Raw genomic sequence first — 22679 nt, forward strand, 5'->3', positions numbered from 1 at the left:
CTGTAATAGAGTGCTGTCAGAAGCGCCGGTGTGACGTCACCCATGCTGTTTTCCCATAAAGAAAAAACGGTAACTGTCATGGCCTCCCATTGCTAAAGGCAGACTCGTGACGTTTAACCTAGGATCTGACGTCACAACTGACAGCACTCTATGAAGAGACATCAACGGTTCAGAGTGAGCCGAACGTTAAGTAAACTCTAAAATAATCAGGTTAAGATTTTATAATAGAAGAAAATATCATGGTGGCAATTAGATTAGTAGGGCTAAGCTACTGAGTTTTTATTCTATTTATGGTGCGCATTGACTATCAGTGCGTCTAGCTACAATTTAGCTTTGGTATTATTTAACGTTAACACTCATGTTGGCAAACTAAGAATTTTGTCGAGGTGAGACGAGACGATAGTGTTTACACTGCAAACCAGTTGTGAATGTAGCTATCAGAATATAGGGTAAACAGCTGAAGCGTAGACTTCATTTCCTGTTCTTTTTGCCATTGACTGATTTCCATGTGTCCAAGATTTATCCTTATTGGATGTAAAATGTCGTCTGCTTTACTGTATATTCGCTATGCTTGGAATACTGCTTCAATATTTCGTAAATTTTTACTTCAAAAAAGAGAAATAATTCCATATCTAGGTAAATAACTTTGTAGTAGTAGACCTCTTGACTCGGAGAGGTAATATTTTGGTTTTCCCAACTTGTTATAACACAAAACTGGCTGAACTGAACTGATTCAATTTGAACTACAAGAGGGGCCAAGTACCCATAATTCCTTTAGAACTTTCTGTTTTCAAAAACATTTTGTGCTTTGTGAGTGGTGAAAAGAGTCGACAGTCTACGGCTCTACGCGATGGATTTAATCATTAGATCAAAAATAAGTTAACTTAGTTTTGTGATAATCGACCAGCCAGTGTGAACTGCTTGTATACTTTCCCGTTAAAATGTTTCCAAAAGCCAAAGTCAAACGGTTTAATGAGAATATCGGTAATGTAACTCTTTGAACCATATCTCTTTGTTTGTATTTATTTATAATGTTATAATTTAAGTTTAAAAGTTTTATTTGTCGTTTTCTGTGTATCTGTCCCGGTAGCCACACTTTACAGGCCTAGGCCTTCTGTGGTTGCCTGTAACGTCTGTTATTAAATAAAGTATTATTTTTAGTTTGTTGTAGCCCATGCATAGACTTGAAAATGTCTTAACCTTTGTGTGTGATTGATAATTTTAATTAGTTTCTAGAAAAGCCAACTATTACAAATTTTGCCTTCAATCTAGATTGAGGGCACTGAATTTAAATTAAATTTCTCTATTTCTAATATTTTAAAATCTGTATAATGGGCCCATCATTGTCAAAAGCTCTCCAGTTTCTGCAATTACCTTTATTTGACTAAGGGGGCTGTAAGACTGAAATCTGACCCCCTTTATGTGTGGCAACATTTAAGGTAATTTGTTTAAAAAGAAGCAAGGCAAGTCCATGTTCTGGTCTTACCCCTACAGGGAAGCTCTAGCTTTGACATCTTCCGAAGCTTTTAGTCTACCTGCAACGCATTCAAAATCTAAATGTGTTCATTTGTAATCTTAGTAATAGATTTAGGCATTTTTTAATATTTTAAATATGAAGAAGCTCTGCTATAAAACATTCTACTAGGTTATTTACCTTGTGCCAAGAGGCACCAGTAGAGGCAGTGTAAATTTCCAAGCCAATGGGTTAATTAGCTCTGAATTTAAAAAGTGCCACTGTCAGAGAGAAAACACATAAAGCAAATACAAAATACAAATGAAATCATTGTCTCAATCAAATATCCTAGGCTTATACTCCCTTTTAAAAGTCAGCTAAGACAACACCACATCATTTGCCGTTGCCTTTTGGCGCGAAGAAAAATAGCCTAATATGGCTAGTACTATCTCGATGTACTACTTACAATGGGGAGGAACTACTTGTGGTGTTGTCTTAGCTGACATTTTAAAAGGGAGTATAAGCCTAGGATATTTGATTGAGACAATGATTTCATTCGTATTTTGTATTGCTTTATGTGTTTTCTCTCTGACAGTGGCACTTTTTAAATTCAGAGCTAATTAACCCATTGGCTTGGAAATTTATATAAACATCTAATCAAATTGTTATTTGGCCAAATGGTAGTATTCCCCCTCCACGGATTTTTAAAAGTTTGTACTCATTTCTGATGGTAAATGAGGTGGGGAACACGATACCTTCAAAATTTTTCCCCGCAAAAAAAAAGGTAGCACATATTACCTATGGTTGTTTTTATATTTGATATTTGGGGCGCATACACTTGTTTAGATTATGTTTGGGATATTTTAGGTTAGGTTAGGTGTTAGGTTCAGTTTCTATTAGATTTGTCCTTTTCCAAAATATTGCAATTTTTATATAGTATATTGGCATATTTTAAAAATCCGTGGAGGGGGAATACTACTATTTTACCTGTTATTTAAATTATAAAGTGGACAGTTTAAAATGACATCAGCACTAGAGAATTATTGATAAATGTAATTGGCTTGACCCAAAACTTTGAAACAATCATCATATACCACTTTGAGTTGAAAATTATTGATAGTGGTTTGTTTTTTCTCAACCTTAAACTAGAGTGTCTATAGACAGAGTAGCGTAAATAGGCCAAATAAAACTTTAAAGTCCTTTGTTTTTTCTGGGGAGGGGGGGGGACGGAAACGAATCATGTTTCCGTTTATTGGCGATAGATGGCGCTGTTTTAAACGCTTTATGTCCGCATAGAACCAGTTTCGGAACTAAGTTGAAAACACTAATACAGGGTTGCCACGGGTCAGGGAAAACCTGTAAAAGTCAGGGAATTTAGAACTGGGCCAAAAAATCACTGAATTTGATTTTAGTGGGTAAAATTTCGAAACGCTAAAACAGGGTTGCCACGGGTCAGGGAAAACCTGAAAGAGTCAGGGAATTCAAAAATGGGCCCAAAAGGTCAGGGAAGTCAGGGAATTTAAAATATTTCAGCAAAGTCAGGGAATTGATTTTTGTGGGTAACATTTCTGTGGATAAGTCTTTATTGAAAGAGTAATGAAAGTTTCTCCTCGTCCTCTCTTAAAGGGGCTGGCCGGAGCTGTTGGGGTGAAGGGGGAGTCAAACCGTTGGTTAGCATATTGCTTACCCGCCCACCGCGACGGTGGCGCCATTTCTTATGGCCAAAGAGCTGGGTGTTTTCCCCCTGAACTAAGGGCGGACTTCACCCCAACAGCGCCGGTTAGCCCCTTTAACACAGAAAACTCTAGAGCAATCCTTAAAAATGCTGTCTAGAATTGTTTTTATAAAGTAAATGCTCTCTAAAAAATCTCTTAGACTGTTTTTTATAGTTAAAACGTTTCTTATTCATTTGGTGCAACAAATACATTGGAAAACTTAATGTAGAGAGTTTATTTAATTATAAGCACTTAAAACGTGCTGTAAACATTCACACTTTCGGCCTAAAAGGTCAGGGAAAACCTGGAAAAGTCAGGGAATTTGGTTCTGAAAATTCCGTGGCAACACTGTGTATACGAAATACTTAAAATAAAACACAGAAATCATTTGTCAATTACGGTCGGGATACTTCATTCATTTGTCAATTTTAAAACAGGGTGTGCGCCAGCTGTTGGATCGTACGACCCTGAACTATTTCTCAAAGTTCCAACCGTTGTTTTTGAGAAAAGTGAACGGTTTAAAAGCGTTCAAAATGGTAGTGAATTTCAATCATTTGCCTTTTAATGTAATGTAATGTAATATAATATTAATTTCTGAAGAACCTGAAGTTTCAAGTACAACTCCTTCGCGATCTGCTCCACGAAGTCGTGGCTCAAAAAATTCTTCCGTGTCCTCAATTTCCAAATCGCCAAGGAAAAAAATCAAGGTTTGTTGCGTTGTATTCAAGAACCCATATAAGACCTGAAATAGGCCTAGCTTATACTTTTGCACTAGTTGTATTGTTTATATTATTGCAATAATGTAGTTGCAATACTAAATGGGAAAACCAAAGATAATAAATGGCAATGCAGCCCTATTATATCTTTGAACATTCCCAGGTCTTATGGATTCTTGTTTTATTGTATAATGACGTTATATATAACCCTTATCACCTAAATTAGTTCTTGTGATTTATTTTAAAACCGTGAAATATTGCTTGTCATAAGCCTTTTATCACCTGCAATATTTTACCTTATAGAAAAGGTCATTCGTTATTTAATATGAAATTTAGAAAATTAAAAAAATACCAAAAATTGTAGAAAAAATCTCTTTAAAGGTAAATTAAAACGCAGTTTTCTAATTAATTAGGTTAAATTATTTTTTACACTGCCTAAAATTAAGTTTAGTAATATAATAAACTAAATAAAATACGCTATAATAATACTTAAATACGTCATTAACGGGAATGTTGCACGATTGCTGTTAAATGTTTGTTTTTTTGGAATGAATTTTTTGAATGTAGAAACACAGTTCTGCGAATGGCTCAATACCTTCAGTTAGTGAAGAAAATATCTATATGGCGGCTGAAACAATTGAAACTAGCATATCTGTTCGATCATTGGTACGTTGTTAATCACCCGCATAAACCGATTCATTCATTCATTATCCATTTGTTTTTAATTGGTCGTTAAGCCTATTTCTTAATTGTAAATACTAATCTTTGTAGAAAACGAGTTTCAACAAGTCAAACGAAGAAGTTGAGACTTACGTAAGTGCCCCCGTTGAGGAGGTCAAGCCATCGGCGGACAGAGCTCAAGTTACACGCAAATTTTCACAGGTTTGACCGCGTTTATGTCCAGAGTTTTATATAACGTATTTTATTATTTAATCCATGTTGAGTTAATATTTTTGGCAAATACCCTATACTTACTATAATTCTCTGTAGTTTTTAGTTTTTTGGCTGTTGGTGGCTATTGATGGTGGAAGCTTTAGTTTTATTTTGAAATAACGCTTTATTACCCAACGTTCTTGAGTTCAAAGGTCGATATCAAAGAATAAGTTCTTATTTAAAGTTCAATCATAATAATGAAAATTTTAGAACTTGATATCGAATTTATGATTGCGAGAAAACTGTACGACTCTGCCGAGCGCTGCAGACTTAATGTTGGTAATTTTACAATCTAAGATCGTTGAAGTATACTTTGTAACTTTGTAGAAGCTCTAATATTTGCGGTTTGAATGATACTTCGAACTTTCTTAGATTGTAAAGTCATATTGTAATCTGATTGTGGTTGAAATATCCACCGAAACATGGGTGAGATATTTACACCATTTTTAGCTTGCAAATTAACCTAGTTTAGGGAAATTAATGTTGTTCATTAAAATCTCAGGATTGATTGGATATAAGCTCATTAAAAATTGGTAAAAAGAACAATCAAAACATTTAAATGTACGAAAATATATGGGAATATACGAAAATATATGATAATATATGGGAATATACGAAAATATATGATAATATATGGGAATATACGAAAATATATGATAATATATGGAAATATACGAAAATATATGATAATACAGGGTGTATCTGAAATGGACGTAGGAGCGAAAGTATTTGGGTTCCTGGGGCCAATATAAGGCGAAACTGTGGTATGACATTTTGTCGTACGCCAACCCATTTGGAAGTTACTTGAACCTCACACTTGCTAGTTTGCATAAATCACAGCATGTTGACTTCGTCTAAAACAGTAGGAAATACGTTCAAGATAGGATGATTATTGCAAATTAGTGGTTGCCAGCTAAAACAAAAAAGCCTCAAAGCCATAGAGTCAATTTTTAAGGAAGAGAAAGTTGTACAGTTGGAGACTCATAACGAACATCATTGTAAAACAACATGTTTACAATGATGTTCGTTAGTTTGTTGAAACAACTGACCGATACTAACGGGAAACTAACAGCGATAACTAGCGGAAACTAATAAGGAACACCGACATTTTGCTTCATTCTTCAAACAATCGAACGGTTGCAAAAGCGTTCATTTTGGTTTGTGTACAAGACTACATATCCGGCGACGTCTCGTTTCCATTAAATTAGCAAATTATTTTTTACATGCTTTAAAGCATTTGAACCGTTAAAAGAACCTTTTTTACCGTTTTTATTGGCAATTTTCATAGAATAATTCTAAGGAATAAGAATGTACATTTCCTTATGGGTACATTACATTGCATCTCGCATTGCACGTAGGTCCCCTGTCGTTCTCAACGCTGGCAGATTGCTACCAGTTAGTAAACGTCATTAGTCTAAAGTTTTCGCATATCACGATACTTCAATCATATGTCTTACAGTTTCTTGTTCAAGCATCCGTATTTAATTTGTTACGGGTGAAGTTTCGGGTGAGGCCCCAAGAAAACCGCCATTACTCCCTCACTTTAATTTTTTAGAGAAAGGAATGTTCCCTTTTTTGGTCTCTTTGAACCGTAACAAATTTTATTTCATTTTCAACATTTAGGTTTCTTCATTATTTGTTGATTTTTATAAGGATTAAATTTTACCAATTATGCATTTTACGGCTCAGTTTTAACAGGCGTTGCCCAACATCCCATCCCAAACATTCGCCCACTAACATTCATTCACGAATACCGATTTCGATAAGTTGCAACAATAACCTAATCTTTAAACTAAATGCAACCTTTCGATTGTTTGAAGAATGAAGCAAAATGTCGGTGTTCCTTTTTCGTTTGCGCTACTTATCGCTGCTAGTTTACCGTTAGTATCGGTCAGTTGTTTCAACACACTAAATCGTAACATGTTGTTTTATATTTATGCTCTTTATGAGTCACCAACTGTACGACTTTCTACTCCTTAAAAATTGACTATAAACTCTATGGCTTTGAGGCTTTTTTTGTTTTAGCTGGCAACCACTAATTTGCAATAATCATCCTATCTTGAACTTAATTCCTACTGTTTTAGACGAAGTCAACATGCTGTGATTTATGCAAACTAGCAAGTGTGAGGTTCAAGTAACTTCCAAATGGGTTGGCGTACGACAAAATATCTTACCTCAGTTTCGCCTTATATTGGCCCCAGGAACCCAAATACTTTCGCTCCTACGTCCATTTCAGATACACCCTGTATATGGAAATATACGAAAACATATGATAATATATGGAAGATGATAACCGTTATCTTAATGCCAAGTTTGTTTGGAGACTACCCTTCTGAAAATACGAACTTTTCGATGATTTCTAGGTCAACTTCGCTGGTCTGTCTTCCCTTAAAGATCAATGGGAAAGTGGTAACATAAACACCGCTGCCGAGGAAGCCAAGGAAGATGTTAAAGATGATTTGGCTAAATTGCGCCAACGTATTTGCCTTGGACGTTCGGAGTCCATGAAAGCGGTGGACGAAAAAGCGTGCCAAGACACGAAGACAAAGTCGCCGGTTCGTAGCGAATCAGTCGTCTTAGGACGCGATGTTAAGGCCCTGTCCATAAAGGACAAGTTCGAGAAGGGTGCGATTGAAAATGATGAAGAGATTGAGCCTGAAAAGTTCGAACGTCTGCGCGAAGAGAAGGAAGAGGACTTGTCAGTTCTAACGGAACCTGGTAAGCAATTTGAACTTGTCCTTACATGACTCGAGCTTTAGTATTTTATATCCTTGGGTATTGTGAAATTTCTTTAGGTACGGCTGTTGGTGCTAGTAGCCTCTTCAAGCAGATGGACGCTAGCGTCAAGTCCCCATCACCGACTCAATTGTCCCCTTCGAAGAGCCCTTCCATGATTTTGCGAACCCACAACGACAGTATCTCGAGTCAAGCCCCTGAGGGTGAAATCGTTAAGGGCAGTGCCCCGACCGAAAGGAAAGAGATTCCAGTTGAAACCACCGTTATCACCCAGAAATTCAAAGGAAGAGGAGAAGGAACGCAAGCGTTTCCAAATCACTCCTCCGAGGGAAATAACCAAGGAGCCTTCCACAGAACCTGAAGCTCCCAGGGACCCCAATATTGTACGAAGCACTGATAAAATTGATGACCTACCAGTCACGGACACGGCCAAGAAGATGCTGGACAAATTCAAGGCCTTGGAGAACCAATCAACCCAAGAACACGTGCCGATGCCCACGACTCCCAAGCCTTTGAAGCGAATCACACCACCGAGGGAAGATGGACCTAAGGTGGTCAACGTGCAAGTCGACACGCAACCGCAAGTTGATCCAGATGTCGTTCGATGCAGTTACAAGTCGGATGACGACATAGTAGTTGGGGCGGACAAGGTTAAGAGCCTGAGAGCCAAGTTCGAAAACTGCGAATTGGAAGTCAGCAGGGAGAACTTGAAGAATGAAAAGTTAGGGTTGAGAATGGTCGATGTCAGCGGAAACGGTGTTGAAGAAACAGATTTCTTACCGCAAGTTGACGCAACGAAAAATTTAAAAGCCAAATTCGAAGCGATTAAGGATGAAACCGCCAAAACTCCGGAGAAGCCAAAACCAAAAGCGAGACGTTCTATTGTAAGTACCAGAGAGGATTCATCCGAATTTTCTTAATGTTTGAACTTAAGTTTAACAGTATGATACTTAACCCCAAAATTGTTAAATAACATAATACGAGTCACAAATTTTCTATCTACGCTTATACCAGTTTTGATTTTTGCGGAACTTTCTCTTAAGAAACCATTGATTTGCATGTTAGTTTTGAAACGGTAGTTATTTAGCCTTGTTTTTTATAAGACTAACGTTGGTGTCGTTTTGAAAGATTTGTGACTAACGTTTTATATAGACGTAAAAATATTGAAAATATGTTTACTTAAAAGAAATACTCGTGTACATCAACAACGTATATTTACTTATAACGTTGCAATTCAGCTTTCAGTAATGGACGCGCACCTTGTTGATGGAGGTTAGAAAACTACGTCTAGGTGACCTCAAAACAGATAAATGCTTCAATCCACATGAAAATAATTTGGCTAAAACGGGCCGTTTTAATTTTGGTGTATTTTTTTTTTTGAAATGATAGGGGATGTTAGCTCGGCCTACCATTAAGTTAAACACTTTTTAGAATGTTAAACGCAGCATGAACAGCTGTTTAACTAACTAGCTTAGGCAGTGTGTGTACCACAGTAGCTAGATGATAACCGTTATCTTAATGCCAAGTTTGTTTGGAGACTACCCTTCTGAAAATACGAACTTTTCGATGATTTCTAGGTCAACTTCGCTGGTCTGTCTTCCCTTAAAGATCAATGGGAAAGTGGTAACATAAACACCGCTGCCGAGGAAGCCAAGGAAGATGTTAAAGATGATTTGGCTAAATTGCGCCAACGTATTTGCCTTGGACGTTCGGAGTCCATGAAAGCGGTGGACGAAAAAGCGTGTCAAGACACGAAGACAAAGTCGCCGGTTCGAAGCGAATCAGTCGTCTTAGGACGCGATGTTAAGGCCCTGTCCATAAAGGACAAGTTCGAGAAGGGTGCGATTGAAAATGATGAAGAGATTGAGGCTGAAAAGTTCGAACGTCTGCGCGAAGAGAAGGAAGAGGACTTGTCAGTTCTAACGGAACCTGGTAAGCAATTTGTACTTGTCCTTACATGACTCGAGCTTTAGTATTTTATATCCTTGGGTATTGTGAAATTTCTTTAGGTACGGCTGTTGGTGCTAGTAGCCTCTTCAAGCAGATGGACGCTAGCGTCAAGTCCCCATCACCGACTCAATTGTCCCCTTCGAAGAGCCCTTCCATGATTTTGCGAACCCACAACGACAGTATCTCGAGTCAAGCCCCTGAGGGTGAAATCGTTAAGGGCAGTGCCCCGACCGAAAGGAAAGAGATTCCAGTTGAAACCACCGTTATCACCCAGAAATTCAAATTCTTTGAAAATTACAAGGAAGAGGAGAAGGAACGCAAGCGTTTCCAAATCACTCCTCCGAGGGAAATAACCAAGGAGCCTTCCACAGAACCTGAAGCTCCCAGGGACCCCAATATTGTACGAAGCACTGATAAAATTGATGACCTACCAGTCACGGACACGGCCAAGAAGATGCTGGACAAATTCAAGGCCTTGGAGAACCAATCAACCCAAGAACACGTGCCGATGCCCACGACTCGCAAGCCTTTGAAGCGAATCAAACCACCGAGAGATGATCGACCCAAGGTGGTCAACGTGCAAGTCGACACCCAACCGCAAGTTGATCCAGATGTCGTTCGATGCAGTTACAAGTCGGATGACGACATAGTAGTTGGGGCGGACAAGGTTAAGAGCCTGAGAGCCAAGTTCGAAAACTGCGAATTGGAAGTCAGCAGGGAGAACTTGAAGAGTGAAAAGTTAGGGTTGAGAATGGCCGATGTCAGCGGAAACGGTGTTGAAGAAACCGATTTCTTACCGCAAGTTCACGCAACGAAGAATTTAAAAGCCAAATCCGAAGCGATTAAGGATGAAACCGCCAAAACTCCGGAGAAGCCAAAACCAAAAGCGAGACGTTCTATTGTAAGTACCAGAGAGGATTCATCCGAATTTTCTTAATGTTTGAACTTAAGTTTAACAGTATGTTACTTAACCCCAAAATTGTTAAATAACATAATACGAGTCACAAATTTTCTATCTACGCTTATACCAGTTTTGATTTTTGCGGAACTTTCTCTTAAGAAACCATTGATTTGCATGTTAGTTTTGAAACGGTAGTTATTTAGCCTTGTTTTTTATAAGACTAACGCTGGTGTCGTTTTGATATATTCCCGTTTAATTAATCATTATGTATATTTATGTTTTCGACTCAATATGTTTTTGTCTCGCCAATTTGGTTTGTAAAATGATCGCAATGTTAACTATCAATCAGTAGCAAATTGTTTAAATTGTAGTATTTAAATTGCTTCCAATGTTACTAATTATTTTGACTGATTAAAAAAAGGTGCCAAGGTCGACTGATATATATATATATGATTATTAAATATGATCCCTATTTTTCGAGAAAAGTAATTAAATTCAAGTTTTTTAAAAATTTTATAGCAAAAACAAATTCAATTTTGATAGAGTAATTAACGTTTTAGGACTGATTACAATTTGTAAAATGAAAATGTTGCTTTAGTAGGAAACTGATGTGGTAGGTAAAAGATTCGTGTGTTTAAATATTATTACGTATAGGCCTAAATTTAATGTATATACTTGAACTTTGCGTTCAATTATTTTGATCTCTTAACTATTTAAGTATTTTTGTCATGGGTTTATAATTTTGAAATTTATAATTCAGTTCTTGCGTAATTATTTCAAAGTCGCATCTTCGAATTTTTTTTTCATTTTTTTTGAAAAAGTTACAATTTGTAATAATTTTTAGGCAATATATCTACTATCAGTGATGGTTTTATAACGTTATATTTATCAGTGAAACCTCATGAGAAAGAAAACAAGAATTAATAAAAACCAATCTTTTGTGGAATTAAATTTATGTATAAACCAAAAAAAACCAAAAGGAAAAAGAAGAAAATAAACGTTTCTAACAAAGAAGTTTATTTTTGACATAAACATTGCACAAGATATTTAAAATTGTGTATTCATCCGCACTAGCCTCCTCAAGCGTTCTTTAAGTTGAATTTAAGTATGGATTCATAAAAAAATCGAGATATTATAATTGATTTGTTTAATTTAAAATCTTCCTTAAGCGAATTAAAATAATTATTTTAATTTTATATTTCCTATAAAATGAATTAAATTATTTTTATTTAAATTCTCTATTAAGTTAACAAAACTAATTATTTTAAATATTTATTACATACGAAATGGATTTAATTAATTCTCTTAACTGATGATGCAGTTAATTAAAATATGGAATAATTTGAAATTATTTAGTTGAAACTTTATCCTCCATCGCCATTCGATCTATTTTGCTAATTTACATAAATAATATAACCAGGGATAGATTTAATTTTAGTAGTAGGAATGGAGAACAGAGTAATGGAATGTGGGCGCGCGTCAAAGTCCCGGACCCCCCTTCCACGGGACGGAGAGGGGGGTATGAAGGAAGAGGCGGGTCATGGCGACAGAGGTAAAAAGGAGTAACGTATTTTTCGCCGTCCCCGTCAGCAACGTCATCAAAACGTAGTTTAAAACTGAGCCAATAAGATCATTTAAACTTTTCGTTACGTATTGGAGGGAGCCCCACCCTTTTAACTCCAAGATTTATAGGACATTGTCCACTGGAGTGCGCAAAAATAGTGTCGCATCTTCATAGTCAAGTTATCAAAAATTCTGAAAAAATGTATTGGTCAACTGTCCAGTGACCCCCTTTGTTTTTAAAAATTATGGGACATTATAAAATTGTATTGGACAATGTCCAGTGTCTTGCGCTTATTTCCGACCCTAGTAACGATATTACAGCGATAAACCTCTTTTTCGTGAGTATAGTTGATTCCTGAAGTTGTCCGGGCACCTACCACCTCTTTACGGTGTCTTTATTGTTGTTGTTGACGTCACAAAGGCCTGCCGTTTGTGTAGATTTTGTATAGGGGTAGTACAAAGTAGTACGTATTCAAAGTCTAATCATTCTGTTGATGTGTCTTACAGAGAAACCTTCGGCGGAAGCGACATTTCGTGGCTCGGAGTATTTATCATACGATCCTTTGATGAAAGCTCCGATCATCGGTTCGAGCGATCAGGTGTCGTTGTACTTCAAGAGGCGGCAACCGAGCGGCATGTTGTTCTACACGGGCGACAACGAAGATTACATGATGCTCAGTTTGAGAGACGGCGTCATCGTCCTGACCGTCAGGGTCAGCCTCGGTTCCAGCTCCGTCGAGAAGGCCGTCAGACCCGCCAAGGTCCGCTTCGACGACAATCAGTGGCACAAGGTTCTCGTTCAACGAAAAGTTAGAGAGGTAAGATAGTAACACCCCCTGCGGACAAACATTGTTTGTGGAAAAAATAAATACAATTGGGTTTCATAAAGGTTAGCTCCGTAGGATTAACATGGTTCAAGAGATACGAGGAAATTATTTGAGTTGATTATAGCATGAGTTTATAAGATACGTTTCAGAAGTACGTCACTTCCTATACTTTGTAATTCTACTGAGAGACTTACAGCTCGAGCTAGTTCGAGAACGACGGAAGCGAGAATTGAAGTCTTACACTCGGTGGTTAGTTTTGCCGGACTTCCATCTAGGTCCTATTTAGTCTGCATTACTAAGCCCCTTTTGACAGCAGCGCCTCATGCACCAGGCCTCCCTCGCTTTACCTCCTCGAATCTATGACCTATAACTCATACACTTCATGACAAGCTCTTAGTAACCAGAGACAAACTTATGGCCAACATATCTTATGAACTTATGATTATAGTCCTACTTCTCCCCCTTTAACAACGATGCAACCACAAGCTCAAACACGTACGAAAAGCGTCGTAGATGGCGCTAATTGACAGGCGTATCTAAAAATATGAACTCTTTGAGTTTTCTACTCTTGGTGGGATAATAAAATCCATTATTTTCTGACGTTGCTAAACTATTGAGATGATTTTTAAAAATATCGAAGTTTGTAAAAAGCAGCTAGGCCTAGGCATCTCGGAGATTAGACTTCTTGGAGGAGCTATGAAATGCTTGATAAGGCTTTCAAAGAAGCGTGGAGCTAAATTATATAAGTTGATTATAAATGACTTGTTCCTACGTAATATTAGCGAGAGAGAGAACCCATATTTTTAGGTGCGTTCCCGCAACCCCCGCTCACGTACTCCGGAATGGTTTTTTTAATAGCGTGTCGCGGGGGGACTATATTTAAGCTAAGAGGACCGCGTCTTTAAATCCAGCTTAAAAATTCATTAATCCCAGCTCTGATTAATTTCCTCAAAGCGTTTTTCGCACCTGATTTCGCCCTCATAGCCATAGCTACTCTGAATCTCGCGCTATGTTTACTTATCTAAAGACTCGTGAAAGAGATTATTTTAAAGGAACGGGCCTTTTCTAAATCTGAAAGGAAAAATATTTTTTTAAAAAAATGAAATGCTCTCATATTATAAAATTATCAGCATTTAATTAGTCAATTGCTTTAGTGGCGTCTGCTAAATCTAATCTATTACTCCTTACCTTTCTCAGCTTGTGGGAATTCAACCAATCCCGTTTGGGGTAAGTGGTTCCATTTAATAATAATAATAATAGCAGTGGGGTGGCGTAGCGGTTAGCGCTTTCGCCTCGCAGCAAGAGGATCCCGGGTTCGATCCCGAACTGTGGCACCGGGTGAAAATCTGGGAACAAATCCTTCTGCGTAGAGTTTGCAAGTTCTCTCCCCGCTTGTTAAAAGGAGTTTTCCTCCGCGGTCTTACCCGGTTTCTCCTTTCCATCAAAACTTGCAGAGGTTAACGGTAATAGTTAGTATAGGGCGCTGTAGGTTAGCTGTGGCATAGGGGCTAGCCACCACCCCTCTATGCACTGTAAAGGGACCCACCTGTAAACAAGCCACAGGCTTAGTGTGGATATCCCTTCATAGACAAAAGCTTATATTATTATTATTATTATTATCAAAAGTGGATGAGAGGAAAAGTATGAAAATGGCCAAAAGTCGCGAGTCATCAGAGTTTCGCCGTAGTTGACCGTTTTATTGGCGTAGCTATACTGGGCCTGTTCACTGCCTTAAAATAGGTCTTGTGTTAATTCGCGGTTACGCGGTTACCGTCGTCTGCTATTGTGTATGCTAGAACTTCCTCGATTTGTGTTTGTAGTCAGGACAGAGTAGCTGGTAATGTTTTAAAAGGTATTTGAAGGTATAAAATGGATTTAAGTAAGGTTATCGAAGCAATAGAAGAACACATAAAACTAGACACGTTAAAAAAAAACTCGGTAATTTAGCTATAGCGCGAGCAGCTTGCGTCGTGATCGAGTGGGCTATGGTTAAACCAAGGAGCATAAATGTCTGAACTACTTTCAGTCGCGAGTTTGCAAGTCCATCAGGCACTAGTAAACTAAATAGTTATTGGCCAAACTTTGATGTCCGCGTTTTTTAACAAAGGCTCTATGGCACTTGTCATACTTTCCCTCTCATCCACATTTGTTATTATTATTATTATTATTTTCCAGCCAGTCGAGTCGTTCATCGAATAGTTCGGCCTAGTATTCGCGAATAGTTCGGCGTTTGTATTTCAGGGATAATCTAATGAATTTTTGAAATGAAAGGGACTTCTCAATGATTTCCATCTCGATTGTTTACTATTCAACGCGCTTCAATCTTACACCCTTTTCAGGGTTCATACAACTTTTGGGAAACCGATTTCCACCAGTTTCCAGGTTTTTTCCCATATATATTATATTTTGTTTAAACGGTTCACCGTTGACCACGAGGCGACGACGCGATATTACGGCCACTCCCATACCGTCACTCGAGATGAAGTAGAAAAATTTTATCTGAATTCAATTTTAGCCTGAACTTTATGTATTAATTCGCTGTTGTAGTAATTTCTGGACTAATTTGCTTCCCTGGATATAATTTTAATGTCTCTTTCCATTTGGTCATTCCTTTCAGAACGATACGGCGCACTTAAGGGTCATCTCTGCTCCCAAAAATCTTTTTCTCGAAGCTTGAAGTCCGACATTATAATTTAGTGTAGCAATAACTTAAATAAGCATGATGTAATTTTAGTGTAGGGTTTTAATAACGTTCCTGTATGATCAATAAAGATTTTATCACGAAAATATTGTTTCATTTATTAGAACAAAGGCTAAGTAAGATATGTTCCAAACGTTTGTCACTGGTTACAATCTGGAGCTTGTCACGAAGTGAAGTACGTAGGTCATAGATTCGAGGTAAAGCGACGGCTGGTGAGGCGCAGTCAAAAGGCTTAGTACAGACTAAATAGGACCTAGATGGCAGTCCTGCAAAATTAACCGAGTGTAGTCAATTATTGCAAGTTGTTCTCGGACTAGCCCTCTGTAAGTCTCTAGCATTACGAAGTATAGATAGTGTCATACTTATGGAACATATCACTTATAAACTTATGGTATCACCTATATATAATTTCCTAGTAAAGTTTATGGTGTCTCCGAGGTAGCTCGTTGTATATATAAATATCCTGGGTACATATGGAGTCAATCATCCATGCGTAAGACCAATCCTGTACGTGTTTGGATCTAAACCAGTAAAGAGACATTCAAATCCCCTAGACATTTGTAATGTCACGTTTCCATCTGAGAATGATGTCTTTTGACGATTATGCCTTATTCTTTTCTTTTCAAAAGGCGTTTAATTTTCATTAATTGTTAGTGATTAATTAATTAAATATGATGTACTCACACACTGCTTCAAGTCCATTTGTAAAACCAAAACTGGTAGTCCGTTAACATCTTGATGACAGGTAATTCCGGATCCATAATTAAACGTTGTTTAAGCCTTTTCCTGTATTTCAGCTCTAATATATATCAGTATCAATTAGTTTTTAATAAAATTTTCATTCGATAAACAATGTCAAATTTTATGTGGGGAAATATCCAGTTTGGTAAGGAAAATATTTTCACCATATATGTGTACGAGATGGCGCTTATATTACCGTTGTGACAGGGGTCTTCCTTAAATTATCGTTGATATTTTAGGGGCAGTCATAAAATTTTTATGATTGAGTAAAGTTTCATCCTAAAATTAACGTGAGTTTTTTGGGGCTATTCACTTTTTATTGAATCTTTCGGTTAGATTGTATTGATGACAACAAAATATATTATTTCAATTAAAATAATTCAGTAAGAGTAATAAAAACGTATACTTACAATCCACGACCTTGGCCCAAATAATTAAGCAGTCGACAGGGTCACGGGGTTGAACTTTGTTTATTTTACGGTAATATAAGCGCCCTCAAGCGTAAAACCACGGCGAACTAAATTGGTTAAAAAAATATTCTCGCATCGCGACACGCATGGGCCTAGTTTATTTCGGAGGCTCCGATCCAATATATGTATGTACAGAGAATGTCGGCGGTTCTAATTTCGGCCTGGCCTGGTCTCTGTAACTTTGATTGAGGCGACTTTATGGGGGTTGGCTGTTTATTACGTCGTGTACTTCTGTTTCTTCCCCTCAACCCCCCCCCCCAGCCGGGTCCTTGAAGCGCGAACCGACGTAGCTCTCCGTATACCGAACTAATCTATGCTAGGTGAAGGGGGGTGTGTATGAATTTATCGGATATCTATATTTCATCGTTAACCATATAACATACCAGTAGAATATCTTAGAAGTGCCCGGCCCGATACCAAAAGGGGAAGGATATTGGCCTAATTTCGTTTCCATTGGGTCTACCTTTGTGGAATCTTATTTATAATAAAGGCCTTTTCAGACGATACAACTTTGACTCAATGGGATGTCATAAACCTTAGGAACAGATATGGCACCCTAACATCGTGGTTGTTGTAACATTTATCCCAGGTATACCATTTCTTCTACCCCCTCCCTTCGTCTTCTTTTTCTTCTTCTCTCCCAGCGAATGATTAAATTCTCTTCAATAATGGACAAATCGAGTAGAAACTTCCCGGCCGGGCTCCGCTCCCTGCAAACTTCCTTCTCCTTCCCATCTTCATCCAGCTCTTGGCTTCACTCCGTCCGTCCGTCTCTGACAGTTTAATTCTCGCGAACCCCCCAAGAACCCCCGGCCCCACTCTCTTTCCTGGCCCAGAAAAATTTCCTTATAAACAACTTCATTAGCAATTCCCCCTCGTTACTTCCTCCTTTACTTCCTCTCCCCCCTCGGGGTAAGGGAGCGACCCCTCTCACGTGTATTTATACAAACCCCTCTCCCTTCCTACCCCCGTTTCATCTTCCTTGAAGGAGAAAAACCCAAGACTAAGAGATGAGGAAGAGAAAGGATAATTGTGGAAGTAAAAAATAAAAGAACTGGAGCGGAAGTTGGTCCCAGTTCCGATCTGCAGTTCTTCAATGTGTTACGCCAGATAGACAGGGTGCGTTTCAACCCCTGACTATAGCCAACGTTGCAACTTAAGTTAACGAAATTTAGTAAAGCAAACGTTTGTGCCAGCGCCTGCTGCAAGAGGAACCCGGGTTCGATCCCGGACTGCAAGTTCCCTCCCTAATTGTTTAAGTGGTTATACTCCGCTGTCTTACCCTGTTTCTCTATTCTTTCAATACTTGCTGAGGTTAACGGTAATAGTTAGTGTAGGGCGCTGTCGGTTAGCTGTGGGGCAGACGGGGCTAGCCCCCTGCACCACTCTATGCATTGTAAAGAAATTCGCCCATCTTTTTAATTTTGGATTTGAGAGAACCTAAAATTTCTACAGTTTATTTGGCTATGTGTACGAGATGGCGCTTATATTACCGTTGTGACAGGGGTCTTCCTTAAATTATCGTTGATATTTTAGGGGCAGTCATAAAATTTTTATGATTGAGTAAAGTTTCATCCTAAAATTAACGTGAATTTTTTGGGGCTATTCACTTTTTATTGAATCTTTCGGTTAGATTGTATTGATGACAACAAAATATATTATTTCAATTAAAATAATTCAGTAAGAGTAATAAAAACGTATACTTACAATCCGCGACCTTGGCCCAAATAATTAAGCAGTCGTTAGGGTCACGGGGTTGAACTTTGTTTATTTTACGGTAATATAAGCGCCCCCAAGCGTAAAACCACGGCGAACTAAATTGGTTAAAAAAATATTCTCGCTTCGCGACACGCATGGGCCTAGTTTATTTCGGAGGCTCCGATCCAATATATGTATGTACAGAGAATGTCGGCGGTTCTAATTTCGGCCTGGCCTGGTCTCTGTAACTTTGATTGCGGCGACTTTATGGGGGTTGGCTGTTAATTACGTCGTGTACTTCTGTTTCTTCCCCTCAACCCCCCCCAGCCGGGTCCTTGAAGCGCGAACTGACGAAGCAAGAGGAAGCTCAGTCTATTAAGCAAAAGCTTCATATTATTAATCCTAGAAAACAAAATAGGCTGATAGAGGATGGATTCGAAACCACGCCCCCGAAGAGACTGCTGCCATAAACCAGCGCCTTAAACCACTCGGCCACTCTACCTGAAAGCGAAAGGAAACTCAGTCTTTTAAGCAAAAGCTTCATATTATTAATCCTAGAAAACAAAATAGGCTGATAGAGGCGGGATTTCAACCCACGCCCCCGAAGAGACTGCTGCCTTAAACCATAAAGGCCCGTTCGCAAGCGCGCGAGAAGCTGAGAGTGGAAGCGAGTCTGTCTTCTCGCTCGCAGATCCCTAGCTCGCATACGCTCTCAGCCGTCGGAATCAGCTGCTATATTTTTGTTCACAAGAAAAGCAGATCGTCCCTCGCGAGTCGCAATTCTAGCTGAAGTTGTTCGAAAATTAAAATGGTGGAGGATGCGGAGATAGTACGAGCTAGGCTCATTAAATTGCTTTTATTAAAGAAAAAAACCTTATTATTAAAAAAGAAAAAACTAAAATTAAAAACAAAAAGACGTTGGTGGGTGCATCCCATTTGGATGAAACGAAAAGAAGAAGGATATTTTCATACTTTGGTAATTTTAGCTTCATAGCAAAGGCTTAGGTACTTTATAAGCCGCCAAAAATTTATATTTTTTGTATAAAATTAAGCTTAAAGCAATGCGAACACATGACCACGAATATTTCAAGAATTTTTCGCGTATGTCGCCAGAGATTTTCGATGAATTAGTTGAACTGCTTTCACATTCATTGAAAAAGTATCCATCATCAAGAGAGCCGCTTTCTCCTTCTCATCGCGTAGCCATAACTTTGAGGTTAGCTGTTCTAGTGATACTAGGCGTTCGAGTCACGCCTATTATGATAATGAACTCATTTGTCATAATATATACAGATATCTAGCTACCGGTGAAAGCTTGATAAGCATAGCTTATGGATTTAGAATCGGCAAATCAACAGCCCATTATGTTGTTAATGAAACGTGTGCAGCAATGTGGGATATCTTGCAGCCTCTGTATATGAAAGTAATATTGTCTTCGTAAAGATAATAAATGTATACATTATTTGTACGAAATGTATTGCTTTATTAAGGTTCCAACTAAAGCGGTTTGGGAAAAAACTGCTGAAGAATTTGATCGCCAGTGGCAATATCCTCACTGTTGCGGAGCAGTTGATGGTAAACACGTTGTCATACAACAACCACCAAATAGTGGTTCTATGTATTACAATTATAAAGTAAGATATCATAAAACATTATTTAAAAATCATTTTAGCTTGACATTTTGGATAATTTGATTATTATTTTTGCAAATTATTAAAGACATTTAATTTAAAAAACAAATAAGGAGGAATTTTAGAATGGTAATAGTAAGTTTTTGCAAATATAGGGAACAAATTCAGTTGTTCTGATGGCAGTTGTAGATGCAGAGTATAAATTCATAGCCGTTGACATTGGGGGCTATGGCTCCAACTCCGATGGAGGAATTTTCGGCAACTCAGCGCTGGGAAGGGCTCTGGAAAGTGGCACTATAGACTTTCCAGAACCTGCTCGATTGCCTCGAAGTGAAATAGTGGCCCCATTTATATTAATTGGTGATGAAGCTTTTGCCCTTCGTTCGGATTTTTTAAGACCCTATCCGGGAAAAGGTTTAACCCCAAAAGCAAGGGTTTTTAACTACCGACTAAGCAGAGCCAGGTAATTTAATGAGATGTTTATAAGAACATGCCAAACTAACAAGAACATTTTCGAACATTTTGTTGAAGGCGCTGTAGTGAAAATGCCTTTGGCATATTAGCTGCGAGGTGGAGAGTTTTCCACAGAACGATAAACCTTGCTCCCAAAAATGTTGATGGCATAATTAAAGCAACTGTGGTGCTGCACAATTTTTTGATGAGTAAAGAAAAGCAGGTTAAGTCAAGTAGAAGAGTGTACTGCCCTCCAGGGTATAGTGACTTCACAGACAGCTTAGGAGATTTGCATAATGGCGCGTGGAATGAAGAGCCACAAGGTGGATTACGAAATCTGGCAAAAACTGCATCTCGAAACTATTCTATGGAAGCTAGAGACTGTAGGAACAGCTATGCCGAATATTTTTGGGAAGAAGGAGCAGTTCCTTGGCAGTGGGATTTGCCTGGTGTTACAAGATAAAAAACATTGTAAATAATATTAAAACACATTTTTATTCTTTCATTTGAGTCGATTCTGACAAATCAATGAATTCATTTATTGTTGCCAAAATATGATTTTGGCATTGCCTAAGCAGTTTCCCATCAACTTTTCGCAATTGGGAGGCTATGAAATCGCAGAACAGCTGTGCTTCATCCTTTTGTGCTGGAGCTATAGCTGCTGAGAGCGCACTGTAAACATTTCGTAAAATTAAGAATAATAAATACAATAGAACACCGCTGACCAATAGGGCGGGTCCATTTAAATTCTTAAATATTTCCCATAAAATAATGGTTAGAAACCTGCAGGTCCATAGCCTGGGCCCAGGTGTCAATGCCGAGTCAAAATAAATTTGGATTTTCCCCTATACACCGCCTCAAAATTTTGAAATATCCTCTCATCAATTCAATTTACTTTAATCCTGTAATCCCATTTTTTTCTTACATAATCCCGTGATATAAAATGCAACCGACCGATATGATATCGGTTCGAGCTTATTTTGCCGATTTCGACCGAAAAGTGAAAACTTTACAGCATTCGATATCGGACTCTGTTTACTTTTCCCAATAATGGTTTTTTAAATTAACGCAAAATAATCGGCTAAAATCGGTATCGGTACAACTACGATATCGGTATCGGTTTATATGCAATATCGGCCAACACTATAAAATGCTTATTTTCGCCAAGTAGGAATCATACTTTCTGCAATATGGCACGATTGCATTTTACTGTCTTGTTTTATTGAATTACTGCGTATTTAACTTAAGTAATATTCTAATAGTTAAAATACCTATCAATTTTTTCTATTTCTTTGTCAATACTATTAATTTTTTGCGCTTTCGTTTTCATTGAGACGTCTGGCTGGACTGAAGATGTTGATGTAGAGGAGAATCTTCTTTTCTGTTTCATTTCGCTTTTCGCATTCGCATCACTGTTCGAAACATGGGAATCTGTCTCCATATTGCTACACTCTTCTAATATTTCCTCCACGAAAACGTCATCCTATTCCAATGAGTAACTTTTATTTGTTGGCTATCACAAATTTTGTTTTAAAAATATATCAAGTTCTGTTGATTACTTCTCCAGGAACATTTATTTGTTTGGAACTCTCATTTCCTTTTACTTCTCCAGGACCATTTACTTCTCCAGGAGCATTTACTTCTTCGGAACTTTCATTTCCAAGAGGCATGTTTGATGTGGTTCTGAAAAGCGAGAAAAGTGAATACTTTACAGCATTCACTTTAAAACTGTGATTGTTTACTTTCTTCGTTGGACCACATCTTTTAAAAACAAAAGTTGCTTAAAATAAGGCCAGGTGACCAGCTCAACATCTCCGTCTTCTAAATATTCCTGTCCAGATTTATTTTTAGAAATGGCATGGTAATTCGAACGGAATTGGTCTTTCAGGTATTTCCATGCATTTTTAGCCTCTTTTACTGAACCAATAATTACATTTTGAGTGCCGCTAATAAGCAAAAAATGTATCTTACCAGTCATTTCACATTGGACTGAAATAACATTCCATGAATGTTCTAATTTGTCTCTATCTCTGTAGTCAATGTTAAGTTTATTCCAAACTGCATTCTGTTTTCTTACTTCTTCAATAAATTTTTCTTTTCTTTCCATTTCTTTTAATCTTTGATCTGCTTTTAAAGCTTTGCCTACCATTAAGTTAAACACTTTTTAGAATGTTAAACGCAGCATGAACAG

At 37.9% G+C, this 22679-nt stretch overlaps 3 protein-coding genes across 3 annotated transcripts; 2 read left to right on the forward strand and 1 right to left on the reverse strand.

Moving 5' to 3' along the window:
• Positions 1 to 309: 309 nt before the first annotated feature.
• LOC149588133 (uncharacterized) lies at positions 310 to 7914 on the forward strand. Its single transcript, XM_089863164.1, has 7 exons — positions 310 to 984; positions 3606 to 3704; positions 3769 to 3875; positions 4452 to 4550; positions 4656 to 4766; positions 7181 to 7535; positions 7613 to 7914. The coding sequence occupies exons 1-7, from the start codon at positions 942 to 944 to the stop codon at positions 7912 to 7914; spliced, it is 1116 nt and encodes a 371-aa protein (XP_089719290.1). The 5' UTR covers positions 310 to 941.
• On the forward strand, positions 7855 to 14404 carry LOC149588134 (uncharacterized). Its single transcript, XM_089863158.1, has 4 exons — positions 7855 to 8437; positions 9131 to 9485; positions 9563 to 10404; positions 12475 to 14404. The coding sequence occupies exons 1-4, from the start codon at positions 7991 to 7993 to the stop codon at positions 12532 to 12534; spliced, it is 1704 nt and encodes a 567-aa protein (XP_089719284.1). The 5' UTR covers positions 7855 to 7990; the 3' UTR covers positions 12535 to 14404.
• Positions 14405 to 20982: 6578 nt separating this feature from the next.
• On the reverse strand, positions 20983 to 22158 carry LOC149588135 (uncharacterized). The gene is made up of 3 exons (XM_089863179.1): positions 22048 to 22158; positions 21760 to 21971; positions 20983 to 21160 (listed from the first exon to the last, which is right to left on the reverse strand). Exons 1-3 carry the CDS (start codon positions 22156 to 22158, stop codon positions 20983 to 20985), a joined length of 501 nt encoding a protein of 166 aa, XP_089719305.1.
• Between the last annotated feature and the right edge of the window lie 521 nt (positions 22159 to 22679).

This window comes from Phalangium opilio, unplaced genomic scaffold (genome assembly GCF_054372755.1).
Source record: "Phalangium opilio isolate 3A_F unplaced genomic scaffold, DU_Popi_V2 ptg000663l_1, whole genome shotgun sequence".
In the NCBI taxonomy this organism is placed as follows: Eukaryota; Metazoa; Arthropoda; class Arachnida; order Opiliones; family Phalangiidae; genus Phalangium; species Phalangium opilio.